Genomic DNA, 19,288 nt, shown 5'->3' with positions numbered 1-19,288 from the left:
CCTTGCAAGAACTCATGCTTTTTAAGAGCTCTCCTCTCAAAGACACAGATCTGAGAAAAAACTGCGTTCTGCTTCTCATCAAGAAGAAAGCAGATTCCCGATAGTTCACCTTCAGCGCCAATATCGACGTCTGCAAAACAGGCAAGGCATGCTACAACGTCAAGGGACAGATCGCCATCTAAGTGGTTAGAGCCTCTGTCGCCGAAATCTAAGTCGACATCCAAGAAACACCCGTTGATGTTGAGACACCAGTCTACGTCCAGATCGTTGCCGCCGTCACATTTGGCACGGTCGGCGTCGAGAGGGTCGGCGTCGAGGACTCCACTGCAGTCATACAGGCGGTCGACGTCCAAGACTCCGCCGCAGACCCACAGACAGTCTGCGTCTAGGACCCCGTGGTCGACATAGAGGACATCGCCACAGTCACACAGGCGGGAGTCCTCAAAGACCTCCCCGCAGAAGCGGTTGATGTATAGAGTGGCACAATCTGTGTCGCCAGCGGCAGGTCACCGTTCGAAGTCAAGAGAAATTCTATGGCGGCTACGGGGGGAAGTGTTTGAAAGGCCGCAATCGACGTCGAGGTCCATACGGTCAACGTCGAGGGAAGTTTCTTCTTCTGCTGACATCAATATAGTGTAGATCACACCGGAGGGATCTCTGGTTGCGGAAAAACAGACGCCTCCTGTCAGCCTTTCGCCATGGTGACTAGAGACTGTATGGCATTGGAGGGTTCCACCCAGAAGTCCTGGCTCGACCTACTCTCGAACATACTCGCCCTCAAAAGTATCTGTTGGTCCTCCACCTATTGTATCCACAAGACCATCTCCACGCAGGTCACCAAAGAGAGCTAGGTCTCCTCCAGCTCGTCATTCAGGACACCACATAGGTCACGATCTCGCCCTTCCTCCACTCAAAAGAGAAGTAGGGGAAGGAGCTCCGTCAAGATCATCTATGAGAGACTATTCACCAACCCTGTCTGCTACACCTCCAGTGTGTCTCCAGTTGATGACATTGGGACTTTTAATGAGGGTCTATGCAGGAAGGCTAGCAAGTTGAACATTGATATGTCAGTACCGACTACCTCTTCGGCGGTTATATTCAAAACCCTACACCACAGATCCTTGGCAAGACCTTTACTTCCCTTGGTTCCGGGTCAGCTTGAACCAGCGATGCAGACTTTTGTTACTCCGGCTACAGTGGGTTCAGCTCCCCTACGTATTTAAAAAAGGTACAAGGCCCCGGACCAGGATCCTCTGTTCCTTAGATCGGATCCCTCTCCGGATTCGCTCATAGTGGCGGCAGCTAGGAAGGCACATCTTACAGCATTATCCTCTGCAGTCCCTCCTGAGAAGGATAGTAAGCATATGGACAAGCTAGGCAAAATGATGTGCAGCACATCTGCCTCTTTAATGAAAGTGGCCAGTGCTTCTGCCCTTCTGGGGAGGTATGACAGGTATCTGTGGGACTCTTTAGCTAGGTTCACAGAGAAGCTACCCAAAGAAGACAAACAGGATTTCCAGGAAGTCTTGCAGGAAGGTGGTCTGGTTGCGCGTGGTTATTCTCATGGCATTTGCGCCAGACGATCAGCCTGGTTGCGTCTCACTGGTCTGAAACCGAAAGCACAAAGAAGAATCCTAAATCATCTGTTAAATAGCACTTCCTTGTTCGGCACTCATACCAATGACGAGATATCCAAACTGAAGTCAGGGTTGGACACTCTAAAAGTGGTGGTCCTTGAGAAACTAAAGGATTTTCGACGTAAGTACCGACCATACTACCGTCGGTATTTCCAACAAAGGGTTCAAACCCCTCACTGGTCGACGCAACAGCATCAATCCAGGTCACACTACCATCCGCATAGATCGGGTCGAGGAAGGGGACCTACAAGACAAACACCTTCCACAGGGAAACAACCTGCTAAGCAGTGAGCCCTATCTTCCCCATCCTTGTTACCCACTCCTGGGGGGGGGGGGGGAAGGGGGGGGGGGGGGAGGATAAGTATTATGTTTCACCTGGACGAGTGCAGAAAGATAACAAAAGACAAGCGGGTACTGAATATTGTGCAGAATGGCTATTTGCTCGGATTCAAATCCCCACCTCCATCCATACCACCTCGAGAAACGTATTTCCAACATCACCCCTTGTTACAGGCGGAGGTGAGCATCCTACTACAGAAAGAAGCTATAGAAGCAGCCCCTTCTCCGCAACAAAGGCAGGGAATGTATTCCAGCTACTTTCTGGTACAGAAAACAGGTCCTATCCAAGAGTACAGACCAATACTCGACCTGAGGCTGTTGAACAAATTCATCCGCATAGACAAATTTTGGTTGTTGGCGCTGCACCAAATCTTCCCTCAACTACACCAAGGGGACTGGATGTGTTCAATATACCTGCAGGGCGCCTACTTTCACTTGCCGATTTCCAGAAAACATCAGAAATTTCTGCGCTTTCAAGTAGCGCCTCAACATTTCCAGTTCAAAGTCCTCCCGTTTGGGCTCAGTACAGCTCCCTGCACGTTCTCAAAATGAATGGCAGTAGTAGCAACTTTTCTTCGCAAACAAAAGATATTCGTCTACTAGTACCTGGACGGCTGATTGCTGAAAAGCTGGTCACCCACCCTGCTTCAGAATCATCTCTCGTACTGCATGCAAGTGCTGAGCAATCTGGGCCTACAAATCAACTACAAGAAGTCGATCTTAAATCCAATTCAAAAGATTAACTACCTGGAGCTTCTCTGGATACCGCAAGAGCAAGCGTGTGTCCTTCGGAGGAGAGGTTCTGCTCAGTGCTGCAATGTCCTCTGTTCTCCTCATCCCACAGTCAGGCATGTTTTCTCACTTTTGGACTCAATGGCATCCCGCATCTTCATTGTCCCAAACACCAGACTGCACATGCGTCCTCTGCAGCAGTCTCTAGAGGACCAGTGGCCCCAAATATCAGGCGGCTGGGAGGACCTTGTGCTTCTCCCACAGTCAGCCAAGGATTCCATCAAATGGTGGATGAAGCGATCACATCTGCTGAAGGGAGTTCCTTTTCACCAGGACCTTCCAAGTCATACAATCGTCACGGATGCTCGCCAACAAGGTTGGGGGCTCATATGGGACCTCTTTAAGTTCAAGGACTCTGGTCAGTGACAGAACAAGGGTACCACATTAACCTTTGAGAACTGAAAGCGGTACATCTGGCACTCAAATCACTGTTCCTGTCCTTCTGCTCATGTTCCCTGTTGATCCAGACAGACCACACCACAACAATGTATTATTTGAACAAACTGGGGCGAACCAGTTTGACACCTCTCTCTCAGGAGGCTCAGACCATCTAGAAATGGCTTCTCGCAAGAAATCTGACCATTTCGGTAATTCATCTCCCAGGAACTCTCAACGTCCAGGCAGACTCTCTAAATTGGGACTTCATTGTAGCTCACGACTGGGTGCTAAACGACGAGGTCGCATAGGGCATCTTCACCAATGGGGAGTTCCAGACATCAAACTGTTTGCAGACACAGCAAATGTGAAATGCCCCGTCTTCGCATCCAGGTTTCACCAACCAGGGTCCAGAGGGAATACGCTTTTGATAAAATGGTCTCAGACATTACTTTACGCGTTTCCTCCAAATCCACCGATCCCCCTGGTGATCAACAAGTTCTACAGGGCCAAGACCAGGATGATGCTAATTACACCAGTGTGGCCTCGCCAGTGGTGGTACCCGGATCTTCTTCAATTATCAGAAGTCCCGCACAGGAGGTTATTATGCCCACCAGACTTACTATCCAAGAACCGGATGAAGCTGTTCCACCCCAACCTCTCATCTCTACGATTGACGGCATGGCTCCTGAGATCCTCCAATACGGACATTTAGATTTGTCCCCTGATTGTATGAACATACTTAAAGAAGCCAGAAGACCTTCCACCAGAAAATCGTACGCTTTCAAATGGAAGCGGTTTTACTTATGGTGCATTAATAATGGTCATGATCTCGTTCGGAGTCCGGAACAGGTGATTCTACCATATTTGGTATGCCAGCCAAATCAGGCCTTCAATTTTCTTCTATAAAGTTCCATCTAACAGCTATTATAGCATACAGAAAATCTCCAATGCAGGTTTCCTTTTTTTCAACTTCCTGTGATTAAGGATTTTCTGTAGGGGTTAAAAAAGGTCTGCCCACTGATCAGAGCTCCATGTCCTCCATGAGAGCTTAACATAGTTCTTGCTAGATTAATGGGGTCCCCATTTGAACCTATTCACAAAGCCTCTCAGCAGCACTTGTCATGGAAGACAGCTTTCTTAATGGCCATCACCTCTGCTCGCATAGTGAGATTCAAGCTTTGTGCTGCAAAGAGCTTTGTAATATTTTTCATGCAAACGGAGTGGTCCATAGAACTCATCCATGTTTTCTACCTAAAGTGGTCTCGGATTTTTACATCAACCAGTCCATCACTCTGCCTGCATTTTTTCCTAATCCTTCAAATCCTCTAGAGCGGTCCTTGCATTCACTAGACCTTAAGAGGGTTCTCAAATTCTACCTAGACAGGACCAAGGCATTGTTTGTAAACTATGGTTCCATAAATACTGGTTGTGCAGCTTCCAAACAGTCCATCTCTAGATGGATAGTATCATGTATCACTCTGTCTTACCAGTTAGTCAAAAAGCCCCTCCCTGGCAAACCTAAGGCTCATTCTACTAGGGGAAAGGCTTTGACCGCAGCTCTCCTTAGAAAGGGACCTATTGCACAGATTTGTAAAGCTGCCACGTGGCGATCAGTGCACACTTTTACTTGCCATTACTGTTTAGACTCTGACACGCAGATGGATGCTCAGTTTAGGCAAGCCGTGTTAAGAATCTGTTTGGATAATTTATCCTTCAAGTGTTTTCTTTGATGGATCTATACTCTTATTCATCCGCGGGAAAGTGGGTATGGGCTTTCTGTCCTATTCAGTGCTTAATGACTATTGAGGATTATCCCCTGGAAGAGAAGGATAAGTTACTTACCTGTAATTCCAGTTCTCTTCCAGGGGTATACTCATCAGTCATAAGCAAGCCTCCCGGGACGAATATTGACTGTAAAGTGGCTTTTCGCACCTTATTTCCTGATTCCTACATGTTAGTACACCGTAAAAAAGACCTGACCTTACTGTCACCTGTGGTGCATGATGGGAGCAGGGGGCTCCTGGAGGCCTTAAAGACACGGCTTCCAGGTTCTTGTAATTCTTAAAGGCAGGGTGCCAGCTTTGTTACAGTGATGTTTTTTTCATCTATGCAGCCTAATGGCCAATTGCCTACTATTACTTGCCTTTTTCTGTGAAAATAAGGGCTGAGTTGGAACATTAACAGAGTGCATGTTCTCTGTTACAGAAATGATATATGGAATTGTTTTCAGTTTAATGACAAACCCAGTTAATATTGACATATTAGCCTATTTGAGTTATGGTAGGCTGCATGTTTATATATGTATACATCTATTCAAGCTCCCAGGTGTCCAACAGTTTAAGAGGCACTTGGACTGCGTTGTTTTGCACAAAAGCATTTATTAGGTATGGTCAAGTTTCATCAGGCCATTTCCTCCGACAGCTACTCAACTCTGTGATGCCTGATGCGTTTCGAAGACTGTGCTTCTTCAGAGGCGTGGTTGAGAAGAGGAGTGCAGTTACGGTCACATACCGCTCGAGAATACTTTATAGCACGCCCACAGATGGGCCGTTCAAATTAATCTGTGCTGTGTATTCTGGAAATGGTAGTGCCTGATTATAGTCCCCAGATGGCTGCACTCATTATTCTGTCCAATTAAACTCTGTATGGGTCCGCATGAGTCAAGCGACCTCAATCCTGCAACGTAATCAAGGTCGCTTGACTCATGCGGACCCATACAGGGTTTAATTGGACAGAATAATGAGTGCAGCCATCTGGGGACTATAATCAGGCACTACCATTCCCAGAATACACAGCACAGATTCATTTGGACGGCCCATCTGTGGGCGTGCTATAAAGTATTCTTGAGCTGTATGTGACCGTAACTGCACTCCTCTTCTCAACCACGCCTCTGAAGAAGAAGCACAGTCTTCGAAGCGCGTCGGGCATCACCTAGTTAAGTAGCTGTCAGAGGAAATGGCATGATGAAACCTGACCATACCTAATAAATGCTTTTGAGCAACACAACGCAGTCCGAGTGCCTCTTAAACTGTTGGACACCTTGGAGCTTGAAATGTATGTGCGTGTGTGTGTATATATGTATGTGTGTGTGTGTGTGTGTGTGTGTATATATATATATATATATGTGTGTGTGTATATGTACGTGTGTGTGTATATATATATATACACACACGTATGTTTGAGGTACTCTGTACTTTGTTAGCTAAACATACACCTATATGTATTTTTGTATATGCTCCGGGGTCCCCGTACGTGGGCGGGGATTATTCAGTGCTTATGACTTTGAGGAGTATACCCCTGGAAGAGAACTGGGATTACAGGTAAGTACGTTATCCTTACCCGCTTTATTTGTATTTAGCATGCTGACCTCTGAAGGGTGGAAGACTGAATTGACGTTTGTCTGGATTCCAACTCGTGATCTACGGATCACTGCTTTTTCAGCCCTCTGGCAGAATGGGTGATCTTTACGTTTTGAAGCTAAATGTGAATGAGGCACAATGGGGAAAATCCTCGTGGACCTTGGACGTCTGTATTCTGTTTTTTGATATGTCACATTGTTTTTTTATGCAATCAGAGTTTTGTGAAACTTTTTAAAAAGGTTATTTTATGATTAAATCATTAGTTGAGCTAACGTACAATGTGTGTGTTCTTAACTAGAGCTTTTTTTATAGATTGACAATTTTATACAATTTGTTTCTCTAACAGGTCAAGAATACCCTGCAATTGTAGAATTTGCACCTTTTCAAAAAGTTGCAAAGAAAAAGAGCAAGAAAAAGGATGCCAAAACAGGGACGATCGAAGAAGGTATTGTGCTTAAGAAAAAAGATGTTCAGAAATTCATAGTTTGACTACACACAACACGTGATTGTATAGGAACGGGTATTTAAAGGCCTCTCACTAAAATGTAAATGTCACTTGCATGTTGTTTTACACCATTTAGTTAACTGAAAGCATGCCACATTTGAAAACCAGCATTGGCATAGCCAATAGGTCTCGGTTTTGGGACCTTATAAGCATTTAGTTATGCAGCACAATATCCTTGGTGCAACAACATCAACTGTTGCATGGTTAAACACTTAAAAGGTCCCAAAGGCGAGACCTATTGGCTATGCTCGATGACTCAATTATGTGGCGTCCTTCTGAATTGTGTGGCATGATGTGGAATTCTGTGGTGTGGAATGGATGTATGTGGCGTGTAGTGTAATTGTGTTGAGTTGAATTATGTGGTTTAGTTTTGAATTGTGTAGTGTGGATTAGATGGATTAATGAATGAAAGGTTGGAAGATGAGTGAAAGAGTAGCTTGATGTATGGGTGAAAGGCTGGATGGATGGACGTGTTGAATGGATTGATAAATGGATGATGGATGAGTGAAAGGATGGGTGTAAGCATGGATGAGTGAAAGATTGAATGAGTAAAAGGGAGAACAGATGAATGGCTGGATGAAAGGGTGGACGGGTGGATGAGTGAATGGATGGAAGGCTGAGTGAAAGGGTGGATGGATGAGTGAAATGTGAATGGATGGATAGATGTGAGTGAAATAGAGGATTGCGGGTGATTGAAAAGATGGATGGATACATGCATGGGTGAATGAGTAAAATGATTGATGTAATGATGCACCTAATCACAAGCATTTACAAATGCAGTTTAGCACATTAAAGCCAGACAATTTGCCAAAAAAGAATTGGTTTCTTATTGGTTGCATATACAAGAAAAAGAAATGAATATGATCCTGTATTGACAGAGTGTACTTTTCACTGGCAAAATTGTCCCTCGAGCATTTTAATAGAATCACTTTAAAGAAAATGGAATGATACACCTGAGGATCATTAATCACTAGAGGTATCTTGACATTTTTATTGTTGCCTGGAAATTGTTAGAAGCAAGGAATGAGGCAGCAGGTTGCACAATATAAACAACAATTGTAGTACTCACCTTTAAAAGCTGTTAGCTTTGCAAGAGCGTGTTTGTATTGGCATTAGAAAATAAATTAAATACAAATTGACACTGGTAAGTCACAACATAGGATCTTGTATGCGCACACCTGGGTGGCCATCCCGTAATGCTATTTATTAATAAAAAAGCATTGCAAAATTGTTGACCTTCTGTGCATATGTGTGTGTCTGCTGCGTGATGCAGTGGCAGTTGTTGTGACATGTTCTTTGAAACTTTTGTGCACCATTCCAATATGGTGAATTAATATTTTAGAAGGGTAAATAGAAAAGAATTATGCATCGTGTTGTGCAAAGCAATAGAAGCAACCTCCCTGGAAGCAGTGTGATGCTGCTGGGGCTACACTGGAATAATTGAAAAAATAAATAAATGAAAATAAAGTGCAAGCAGGAATCGGATGGGCAAGATTCACGATATGCTGGAAGCAGTGTTATTCTGCCGGGCATTCGCACAATGATTTGTTGAAAAATGTATAACTGTTTTAATTTCTTTTGTGTAATACCTGCTCATGCTTGCTTTTAAGAAATGCCGTTTTTTGAGACTATGAGTTTCGAATCTTGGCAAGTCAGACTCCCTTCTCCATTCCTCTGAGGTGGGTGAATTGAGAACCATGAATTGAGCAACAGTTATATAACATAGGGTAGTGAAAAACGTGAGTTGGCTGTTATAAAGAGCTATATAAAACTCATGATATTATTGTTCCTTATTAATAATGTACCTTTTCATGTAGCTTTCTGATATATTTTCCATTAACAATTCTCTCAAGTCTCGGAAACACTTTACCTTTGAATTGTGTGATTGTGGACACGCTGCCCCGAAGTTAAGAAGGAGAGCATTGGGCCCACTGTTTGTACTAACACCTGATCCAAGCGCAGCCTTCTGGTGCCTAGCAATGCAGGCAGTGAATTAGTGTAGGAGAGAGGGCGCAGGCCCAGGGACAGCCCTACCCCTCCTTCGAGAGCTGAAAGAGCAATGCACTGAGAGCAGGGATACTCTCGGTGGGAGCTGTCTCTGATGGCGACAGTTGCGTCTGGACTCTGGAGACAGGAGGGGGGAGAGGATGAACTGTCCATTCATCCTCCTTCCCCGGGAGTGGGTCCCTGGAAAGGACGCCAGACAACAGCTTCCTGTTTAAGAGCACTTCACAGACCGTATCTGCTGGAAGGGGACGCGGCAGACAGACAGACACGGTGACAAGGAGGGTAAGACTGATGGGGAATGAAGGGACGCTGACGTCACGGAACACTGTCTGTTACTACAGAGGATGGGATTGGGCACCAGAACCCTGTTGAAGCCACTTTTTCAACTTAAAAAATTAAATACATTTTTCAGCATCAGAAAGTTTCAAAGAGGAACATTGTGACACGTAATTCCATCTGAAAAGGCATTGAGCGGTACATCTTTCACAAGCATAATAAAAAATCCACATATGTGCAACATTCACTTGTCCTAAGAAAGAGTCAGTTGCTTCTGCGGGGGCAGTGACGTAGCAACACTGCCTAGCACTCTGTCAACAAGGAAAACAAAGAAAATGGCTTCTTAGATTGGAAGCAGCCAGATGCGTGACTAGCGACGCGCAGCCCTTGTGGTGGGGGAAGAGCGTTAAAGCCTCAAGCAAGCAAGACGGAGAGGCAAGGCGCACGCGCTTGTGCGAGTAACCGCACACTCTATGCCACCCCGGTAGGACTTTTGAAAGCCCGCTCACTAAATGTCTCGCCAGAGTAGCGCATGCGCTGGCTCAGGCGAGACCTAAAAACATGTAGAGCTGCAACTTCTACCCAGTTGACACATTTTTAGGTCTCGCCTGGCGAACGCAGCGCAAAGCGCTGCTGTCGCCAGCGAGATCTATTGTTGCTGACTTGCCTCGGAAGTGGGACAGGAGATGGGCACGCGCAGGCTTTTGGTGGATTGGAGCCTGTGTACGCGCTTACAGCCACGCGGCGTGCAAATCTCCTGTCCCCCTTCCCTCGCAAGCCAGCATGCAGTTTCACTTTCGCTTGTTTTTTTTTTTTTTTTAACTCTCACTTCCTTGACACTGTGCCTTCATCGGCACAACCACTGGACAAATAGAGAATCCCCCACTCACCCGGTCTGCGGGGGGAATCCTCCTGAACGGCGGCTGGCTGCGGTGCTTCCAGAGCACTCCAGCTCCACTACTGCCAGCACGACGCGGGGCTCTCTCCGTTGGCATGGGAGCCCCGCACTGCTATCTGCTGCTCTTCACCCGGGCCCCCTCCTGGGACCCGGGACTTCAGCTCCTGCACTTCCTCTGTGGCGCCGGGGCTCCCTCTTCACCACGGGAGCCCCGAAAGGGGACAGGCGCTGTCTGCACTGTCTGCACGCGCCGCCACTGGGCACGCGAAAGTGACAGGTACCGCGCATGCGCGGGCAGCCCTCGCCCTCCCAGGTCTCCCCCGCCCCCCCCTGTGCCCCCCCCCCCAGCCCGGGCATGGAGCTGCTTTCTGTTTTGCTTGCTATAACATATGTCTCGGACTTTGCACGCTTTACCAGTAAACAATGGCATCCGCGCGTCTTGTTTTTTGTTCCTGCGTCTCATTCCACTTCCTGGCATGCCCATCCCTCCCCCCACCTCACTCCCCCCTGTACTCCCCCCTCCCCGTTCTATTGTTAACAATCATGTGTTCCTTTGTCTTTCGGTCGGACCTCTTTCTTCCTGTTCCCTCTCCCTGTCGCTCCAGTCCTCTCTTTCATGTCTGTTTCCCCCCTCATTATTTGCATATGTTTACACATTTTTGCGTGAATTTTATTTTACGGCCGGGGGCAATGAGCGCCTTGAAGAGGGGGAGAGACGCCGAGTGAAGCGCGAGGAAGGCTGCTGGGAGACATCACGGTTTCCTCCCGGCTCTTCTGCGTTAATGTTTTGTGCATTTAGCTGTTTAATGTGTACCTAGAAATTCCACAAGAATTTTACCGTCACATTCGTGTTCCCCTCTTCTGACTGACGAAGCAAAATTGATCTCTACAGATTTTCCAGCAAAAGCGCCGGATCACAGGCGCGTGCGTCTTGCTGCTCTGAAACCACTTGACGCTGAGCGAGCTCCCGGCCACTGAATTGCATTGTGATAATTGCAGTTTGTAGGAGTTTCAATAAGTTGCAAGCAAGGAATCGTCCCACCGGCTTGCTCAGCTGTGTGCATTTCTGGACAAGTATGAGCACGCCCATTCCAGCGCTTGGAGGAGTCAGCACTCCCGGAGGAGCTTTAACGAGGCATGGAGAATTCCAGCGACAGGTACCATTCCGACCCGGTGAATGAAGTTCAAGATGGTTTCAGTAACTCATAATCAGGGCTTTAAGTGGGCCGGGTCCTGCCGGTGCACAGCACCAGCAATTCTAACAAGCATTTGCAATGCAATAGGTCTCGCATTATTAAAGTTTGAGCTATTGGTGTTGCATTATTTAGCAATGCCAATAGCTCAAACTTTAATAATGCGAGACCTATTGCATTGCAAATGCTTGTTTTTAATATCATGTGACCTGTTGTACTCTTATGCTTGTCTTGTCATTCCTGTGTGTGTGAGATAATCTTTATTGGTTGGTATCAAATTTGGGGACCTAGCACTTAAGAGTTTAGTTGGGTGAGTGGACTGGGAGTTAGGTTGGTGGGGACGCAGCAACATTCAGTGCGCCTGACTTTCTCTGATGCCTCTTGTTACGACGTGCTTGAAAAGGATTGATGCTTCTATTAATTTAAAATGGCACCAGTGGCTTTTATGTGATGTAGAGATGATCAGTGTATTTTTAATTCTCTCTTACAGACATCTTTTATCTGTATGCTGGCGCTAGACTTCTATTTGACCATGCCAAAATCTTACTGTGGCTTAGGGCCAGCCCACCGCTGACCATTGATTGGCTTTTTGGTCACTCATTTGCTTACTTCTTATTATATGGCTTCCCTTCCTTTTCTTGGGTTTGTCCCTCCCCTTTAGTATAACTTCTTTACCATCCTTTTGATTTGATGACTTGTATCCTTCCACGGCTATTTCCTTTTGCTTCTCTCTTCGTGCAAGTGCCTGTTTTTTCTTGCTCTCTCCCGTGTTACTTCCCACCTCCCATCCCTACCCCGTACCCCGCTCTCCATGCTGCTGCCCCTAACCTAGTATGTTGCTCAGCTTGGGTTTTTTAAATTTTATATTATTATTTAGCCTATCCTCCCTTCTCATTTCGCCACTGCTGATTACTAGTCCTATAGAATAACTGGACTCTTCCAGTAATTTATGTGGGTCATGGGAGTTGGAAGTGGGGGTGGGAGGTGGAGGGTGTTTATCTTCTACTCCCAGCGCCCCCTATATTTTGGAGTAAGGTGAGGGAGTCCATGGGGCACTATTACCTTCTCGCCCCTTCTTGCCCCCTAGATTTTGCAGTAGAGTGGGGGAAAAAGGTGATTAAACCGTGGCACAACGATGTTTGAAACATGTTGCACATAAACAAAGCCTCCTTAAAGCACAGTAACTGAATAGCAAACACTTGAGGGCTGCAGCGCTTTTTGCTTTGTTTAATTATTTAATGGCAGCGAGTGAGGTGTTGAGATTCTGCTAAGATCGTTCTGTTCGTTAAGAGGGGTGGCCCAGTTGTCTGAAAGTCCTCTAAAATGTACGGCTTGCAGGAGAACGGTCCTTTGCTCTTAAAATCTAAAGCCTGATTTGACTTACAGAACTCTTTTAGGTGAGGCCAAACACCTCAATGACTGCAGCTAAATAATTAACAAAGCGATGAGTACTTGGAGCCCCACAGTTTGCTTCTTGAGTTACAGCATTTCAAGGTGTCACATGGGCTGTGCAGCATGGCTTCAGAGAGACCAGATCTGTCACTGGGTTTGATCTTCAGTTTCCATGAGACCATTCTAACCAGAAAAGCACGCCTTTAAAAACTATGCACGTGTACGTGTGTGCATAGTGTTAGTTTTTATTTAAAGTGTGATACGTTTATTTATTGAACTCCATCCACTGACAGTAGTTCTTTAGATAGTTGAACTTGCATCATTGACTTTTGGTGCTGCTCACGAAAGAGAAGGACGTAACCCTAGGGCTGAATTATTCAATTTACAACCAGAAAACGAGGACTCCCATCTCGGCTTTCTCACTTGACCAGATTGTGCTATCCACAGCGCATCACTTTACTTCACTGTGTAACATTTTTATGACTAAACCAATTTGCGAACACATTTAAGTAATTTAGCTCCGGATATGCACTATATAAAAACCTTGCATATATAGGATTAATATTAAAGGATCCTGCTTCACATTACGCACATTGGCCTTGCTTAACCAAAGATAACAAAGTGAGTTTCATCTATTTTTTCACCATGACAGTTTTGCCCGATTAATTTTTTGGGGATCATTTATTGTGTCTGCTCATGCTTTGACTCTTAGAGTCCTTCCAGAACCCCTGGCTTAGAAATGTAGCGTCTCACACGCCCTTGCTGTATAGTTGCACCAACCACCTCACTACTCTGCGAGCAAAGCACAATGCTCTGGCATGTTCGTGTAAGTTGGACAGCCTGCCTGATTGTGGAAACACAGGAAGGTATACACTGCTCCATTCAGACTGTACCTCAGAATTGCACTGTGAATGAAGACGTGTCAGCCTGCCAGGTCCTAATGCTGGTTGCGTGCGCCAATGCTTCCGGTTGTAGTAAGTCTGCCTCCAAAGTGTGCAACAGGTCACAGCAGCCGTCCTCACCCCTTTCGTCCGTTCCTGAGATTGGCCATGATGAGATAGACATCTCTCTGCACAGTGATGACTGCCTCTTTTCACTCCGCCACACTCCTATGATCAGGGAAACTTCTTTGTCACAGTAAGCACTGTAATCACCTCCTCTCCTCGGCCAGACTTGGGTATGAGCTTCATAATCACAGATCACAGAGGAAACGGGAGGGTGGTAGAAGCAAGCGTTGGCAAAGCCAATAGATTGTGCAACTGAGATCTATTGCTTTCCAGTGATTTTTAGTGATGGTGTGCAGCATGGTTAAAGAAAAATGAGAAAAAACATACAAAATAAAGCCGGACATGCCTACCCATGTCATTATGTAGCCGTTTCACCTACGAACGATGCAGGCGCACTTTCCCTTTTTAGGTCTCGGCTGCGAAGACTGCGCTTGCGCAGTCTCGCTCCGAGATTTAATGTTTTTCAGAAGAGGGGCTTGAACCCGCCCCTCTTCTCCATTGGCTGGCCTCTTAAATGCTGGTCAGCCATTGGAGAAGAGCATTGTCTCTCCAAAGAAGCCCCGTCTTTTTCGGATTCGGGGGCGTGTTTTTTACTTTCTTTCTCTCCTCTGGAATGTAAACATTCCAGCCAATGGCAAGAGGAGAGAAAGAAAAACACGCCCTCAATCTGAAAACGCCGCTGCGTTTCTCCGAGGCATTTCTGCTTTACCTCGGAGAAACGCGGTGGTGTTCATGGCGTCCTCTCCCCCTGCTCTCGGCTCCCTCGGTGCTCCCGTGTCTGGCTGCTGCTCTGGTCTCCTCCCCCTGTCCTCTCAGGCTGTGCACGCAGGTATTTGCCAGTGCCTCTTCTACCTGGCTGTCTTTTATTCCTTCCTTTGCTCTCCACCCCCTCCATAAAGGACAGCGCGTGCACTTCGCTCTTCTATGCCCGATGTTGCCTTTGGGCCGAGCTGCTGCCTGGCTTCGGCACTGGGAAACCAGTCCAGAGTCCCCGTTTGGCCTCGACATCCTGTGATTCTGGGCAAATCACTTAATCTCCAGGTGTCTTAAAAAATAATAATGTGACTTTGTGTAATGTAATCTGGAGGTCATCGCAAGCGCTCTAATGCCCTGGGATCAAATCCGCGCTATCTAAGACTGCAAAGAATAAAATAAAAATCCGAGCTCTCCGAGCCTTTCCTTCCTGTACACGCCAGTCTTCCCTCTCTTTGCTTTCAGTGGCTCTCTGTCCTTTCACTGCCTCCCCTCCCCGCTTGCTAGTCAGTTCCAGCACTTGTTTCCTTCTCTACCCCCATTCGCACCCCCCCTTCAACACACCTCCCATGCCTAAGTAGGCGCCTCGTACATCAGCCGCGAGCCCCGGAGCACACAGGAGTCATGGGGTGCGCCGGGATTTGCCAGTGCCTCTTCTACCCGGCTGTATTTTATTCCATCCTTTGCTTTCCACCCCCTCCATAAAGGACAGCGCGTGCACTTCGCTCTTCTATGCCCGATATTGCCTTTGGGCCGAGCTGCTGCCTGGCTTCGGCACTGGGAAACCAGTCCATAGTCCCCGTTTGGCCTCGACATCCTGTGATTCTGGGCAAATCACTTGATCTCCAGGTGTCTTAAAAAATAATAATGTGACTTTGTGTAATGTAATCGGGAGGTCATCGCAAGCGCTCTAATGCCCTGGGATCAAATCCGCGCTATCTAAGACTGCAAAGAATAAAATAAAAATCCGAGCTCTCCGAGCCTTTCCTTCCTGCACACGCCAGTCCTCCCTCTCTTTGCTTTCAGTGGCTCTCTGTCCTTTCACTGCCTCCCCTCCCCTCCCCGCTTGCTAGTCCGTTCCAGCACTTGTTTCCATCTCTACCCCCATTCGCACCCCCCACCCCCCTTCCACACACCTCCCTTGCCTAAGTATCCCTGGCGCCCTCGAGTCCTTCTTCCCTTTCCGGCCCACTTTCCTGTCTCTTCCTGTTTTTATGATAAACATCACCCATCGCTGTGTGGATGGGCCCGTCCTTTGTGACCCCATGACCGCGCCTAGCACCTCAAGATAACTGTTGTCTCTATAAAGTGAATACAAAGAAAGTGTGACAAATAAGTGTCCTCTGTGTCACTTACTCACATGTACAAAGCAGATTACTGTATATATTAACATAGGGATGTGTACAATGAGCATGCTATGTTGCACACGGTACGTACATGCATAGCAGAATCATGCATATAGAAACATACAACTGTGTATAGTGAGCATGGTGGTATCTTGCACACATTACGTACGTTACATGCACGCTTTGCAGGATCAATTTAAATAAATATACAGATTTGTACAGTGAGAATGATCACCGGTATAGTTCTACACGTTACATATATATTCACCCAATTCACGATTGTATATAGAGCCTATCTGTGTGTGGGTGCATAAACAAACACCCACAGACAGAGCAGCAAACAGACTGTTGTACACATTCCGAACATATATACATGTGTGTATATATATATATATATATATATAAGTGCACACCTTTTCATTTTTATTTTTTTTATTATTTTTTTTATTAGCAATTCCAATAAATACAGATAAACAAGTAAGCCGAGCAATAAACATAGCAGCTTTGTATAAAAACATTAATACATACTCGATGATGACAATAAGAATACATAAAAGAAATATACAAAACTGTATAGGAAAGAGAAAACGGCTCAAGTCGAAAAATATACAGAGTTCTTAGTGTTGCCTAACTCCATTCGCCCAAGCTGCAATTGGTGCCCAGATTTTTTCCCCAGGATTCTAGACAGCATTGCTCTAGTAGCAAAAACAGCTTTCTCTTGGTTGTACACCCCCAAAAATCTGGCTAACCACATCTGAAAGCTAGGCGGATGCGTATCTTTCCATTGTGCTGCTAATATTATTCTAAAAACAGCTGTCCCTATAAAAAGACATGCCTCTTCTTCACGACTAAAGCCTAAAGTATTATCATATCCAAGAAAAAAAAGGGGACTAGAATAAGCCATCTTATGTCCAAATACCTCCTCCCAGAATCCTAACACCATATTTTTGAGTGATGTTAATGTGGGGCAATCTGAAAACATATGTGGAAGAGTAGCCGGCCCTATCCCGCATCTCGGGCAGGAATCGTCTGTTCTTTTACCCCATAAAAACAGCTTGGCAGGAGTAAAATACAGATTAAAAATTGTCTTGTATAATTGTGCTTTCAGATTTGAGGATAAAAGCAGTTGAGATTTTAAATCCAAACTCATGTCCATATCAATATTGGGATTAAGCAGTTTTTCGACCCATGAGGATTCAATCCTATCTAGATCGCTTGGAAGCTTCTCCTGGAGTATGCCATATATAGTTCCAATCCCAGTAGAATTTCTAACAATGACATCCATAAATGGGACGGTTTCAAGAGGGATGGTATTGGACCCTAAGATAGAATTAATTTGAATAAATTTAAAGTAGTCAGTATTCGAAATTCCAAAAGTGTTTTGTATGTTCAAAAATCTATGGCCTGTCCCATCCCACAGAAAGTCACCAACAGTTTGTACCCCTGCTCTTTCCCATTTTTTTTGCAATTACATCATTAGCATGTGCTGGTAATATCGAGGATTGCCAAAGAGGGGTATATCTATTAATTTTCGCGATTTACATCAACTTAGCGGCCTGCCTCCAGACCTTCCATGCACTAATAACAAGCCTCAATCTGTTTTTTTTAAATAATATCTTACTTCAGTTTGTCTTAGCAAGAGTCCTTGAGCTTCTTTCCCCAATGCTATTTCATAGATAGAAGGAATCACAGCATCTTGATTAGCTTCATTCATCACAACGAGAGGTACCATTTGTTGAAGAAGGGCAGCCCAGTGGTACAGCCTCAAGTTTGGAGCAGCTAGCCCCCCCCCCCCCTGTTTTGAGGGAGAGATAAATATTTCAGTGATCTCCTGATTTTCCCATACTGCCATATAAAACTGGACATTTGTGACTCAAGCAATTTCATAATTTTTTCCTCTAAAAACAAGGGGATAGCCCGAAATAAATACAATATTTTAGGGAGTGTGTTCATTTTTAAATAATTGCATCTACCAATAATGGATAGATGTAGGTTGTTTACCCTTAGAAGATCTTTGGTAATATTTTTAATTAGTGGATCATAATTCAAATTATTAATATTTTCTATTTTCGCAGTAAGGCACACTCCTAGATAGGTCGTATTTGTTACAATCCTAGGTCAATAAAGATAGTATTTTCAGTACAAAGAATAACCGTCTTGTCTCTATTTAATGAATATCCCCAAAATTGCCAAAATTGGTGTGTAATTATTTCAATTTCAGCAACAGCCTCAGCGGGATCTGGTGTTAAAACTGCCACATCATCGGCATATGCTAGAATTTTAGTCTCATATTCCCCAACGATGACTGGTTTTATTTTCTGACTGTGCAATAGTCTAATAATCAGGGGGTTTATATATAGTGCGAACAAAATCGGGGAGCAAGGACACCCCTGTCTGGTTCCTCTTGAGATATCAATGAGTCTGGATTCAATTCCCATCATTTGTAACTTGGCCCTTGGTTGTTGATACATGGCCTTTATAGAATTAATAAGCCCTGGCCCAAAATTACACTGTTCTAGAACTCCCCACAGGAATCTCCAAGACACCCGATCAAACGCTTTTTCGGCGTCTAGGAGGATCATGGACATCGGGTCTCACGTCTTAGACATAATCTCAAATAAAGTAATAGCCCTGCGGATGTGATCAGTTGTGCCTTTGCCAGGGACAAAGCCATGTTGCCACGGGGAGAACAGATGTTCAATAACCCTCCCGAGTTGATTAGCCATAATTTTTGCATAAAGTTTTGAATCGGAGTTAATCAGGGAAATCGGCCTGTACGATGTAGGTAAATCTACTGGCTTGCCTTTCTTCGGAAAAACGATTATATTAGTATCTCTCCAGGATTCAGGGGGGTTCCCGCTTGATTGTATACCGATAAATAAATCTACTAAATACTGTAAAGTTTGTATACCCAAGACTTTATAAAGTTCGAGGGTAATTTTGTTGGGACCAGCTGCTTTCCCTGAAGCTAAGCCTCATAGAGCTAGTTGAAGCTCTATAGTGTCGATTTCTCTGTCAAGATCTTCCCTAGTATCATTATTTATTATTTTATTTCCTTCTGTATCCCTCATAAATTCCCTAATAAAAATTTCGATTTCCTCTGAATTGTCAGAATCTGAACCAGCTGGGATATCATTTTGGTATAGCTTTCGGTAATACTGTTGAAGAATTTCGACGATATCCCCAGAGTTCGTATATACCTGGCTATTAGCTTTTATTGTGGTTATAGTGTTATATATAGACTTCTGCCAGGTACGCATCGCCAATTGCTTCCCCACCCTCTCTCCATTTTCATACACCTTGGCTCGATGTGCTTGGAACGTCTCTGCTGCTTTCTGATTGAGCCAGCTGTTAAGTTCTGTTTTCAGGACAAGTATGCGACGCATACTGGACCCCGCCTCCCCAC

At 45.3% G+C, this 19,288-nt stretch overlaps 1 protein-coding gene across 2 annotated transcripts in view; it reads left to right on the top strand.

Moving 5' to 3' along the window:
- The window catches only part of UPF3B (UPF3B regulator of nonsense mediated mRNA decay), a 291,003-nt gene that overhangs the window by 58,017 nt on the left and 213,698 nt on the right, over positions 1-19,288 (top strand). For both annotated transcript variants that reach the window (XM_085608075.1, XM_085608076.1), the window contains exon 4: positions 6,852-6,950. In XM_085608075.1, the coding sequence (XP_085464201.1) occupies positions 6,852-6,950 (99 nt within the window). The remainder of the gene's footprint in view (positions 1-6,851; positions 6,951-19,288) is intronic.

The sequence above is a fragment of the Triturus cristatus genome, chromosome 5_2 (assembly GCF_964204655.1).
Source record: "Triturus cristatus chromosome 5_2, aTriCri1.1, whole genome shotgun sequence".
In the NCBI taxonomy this organism is placed as follows: Eukaryota; Metazoa; Chordata; class Amphibia; order Caudata; family Salamandridae; genus Triturus; species Triturus cristatus.
Note: the sequence above shows the minus strand (reverse complement) of the source record. Positions and strands in the feature narration are given on the sequence as shown.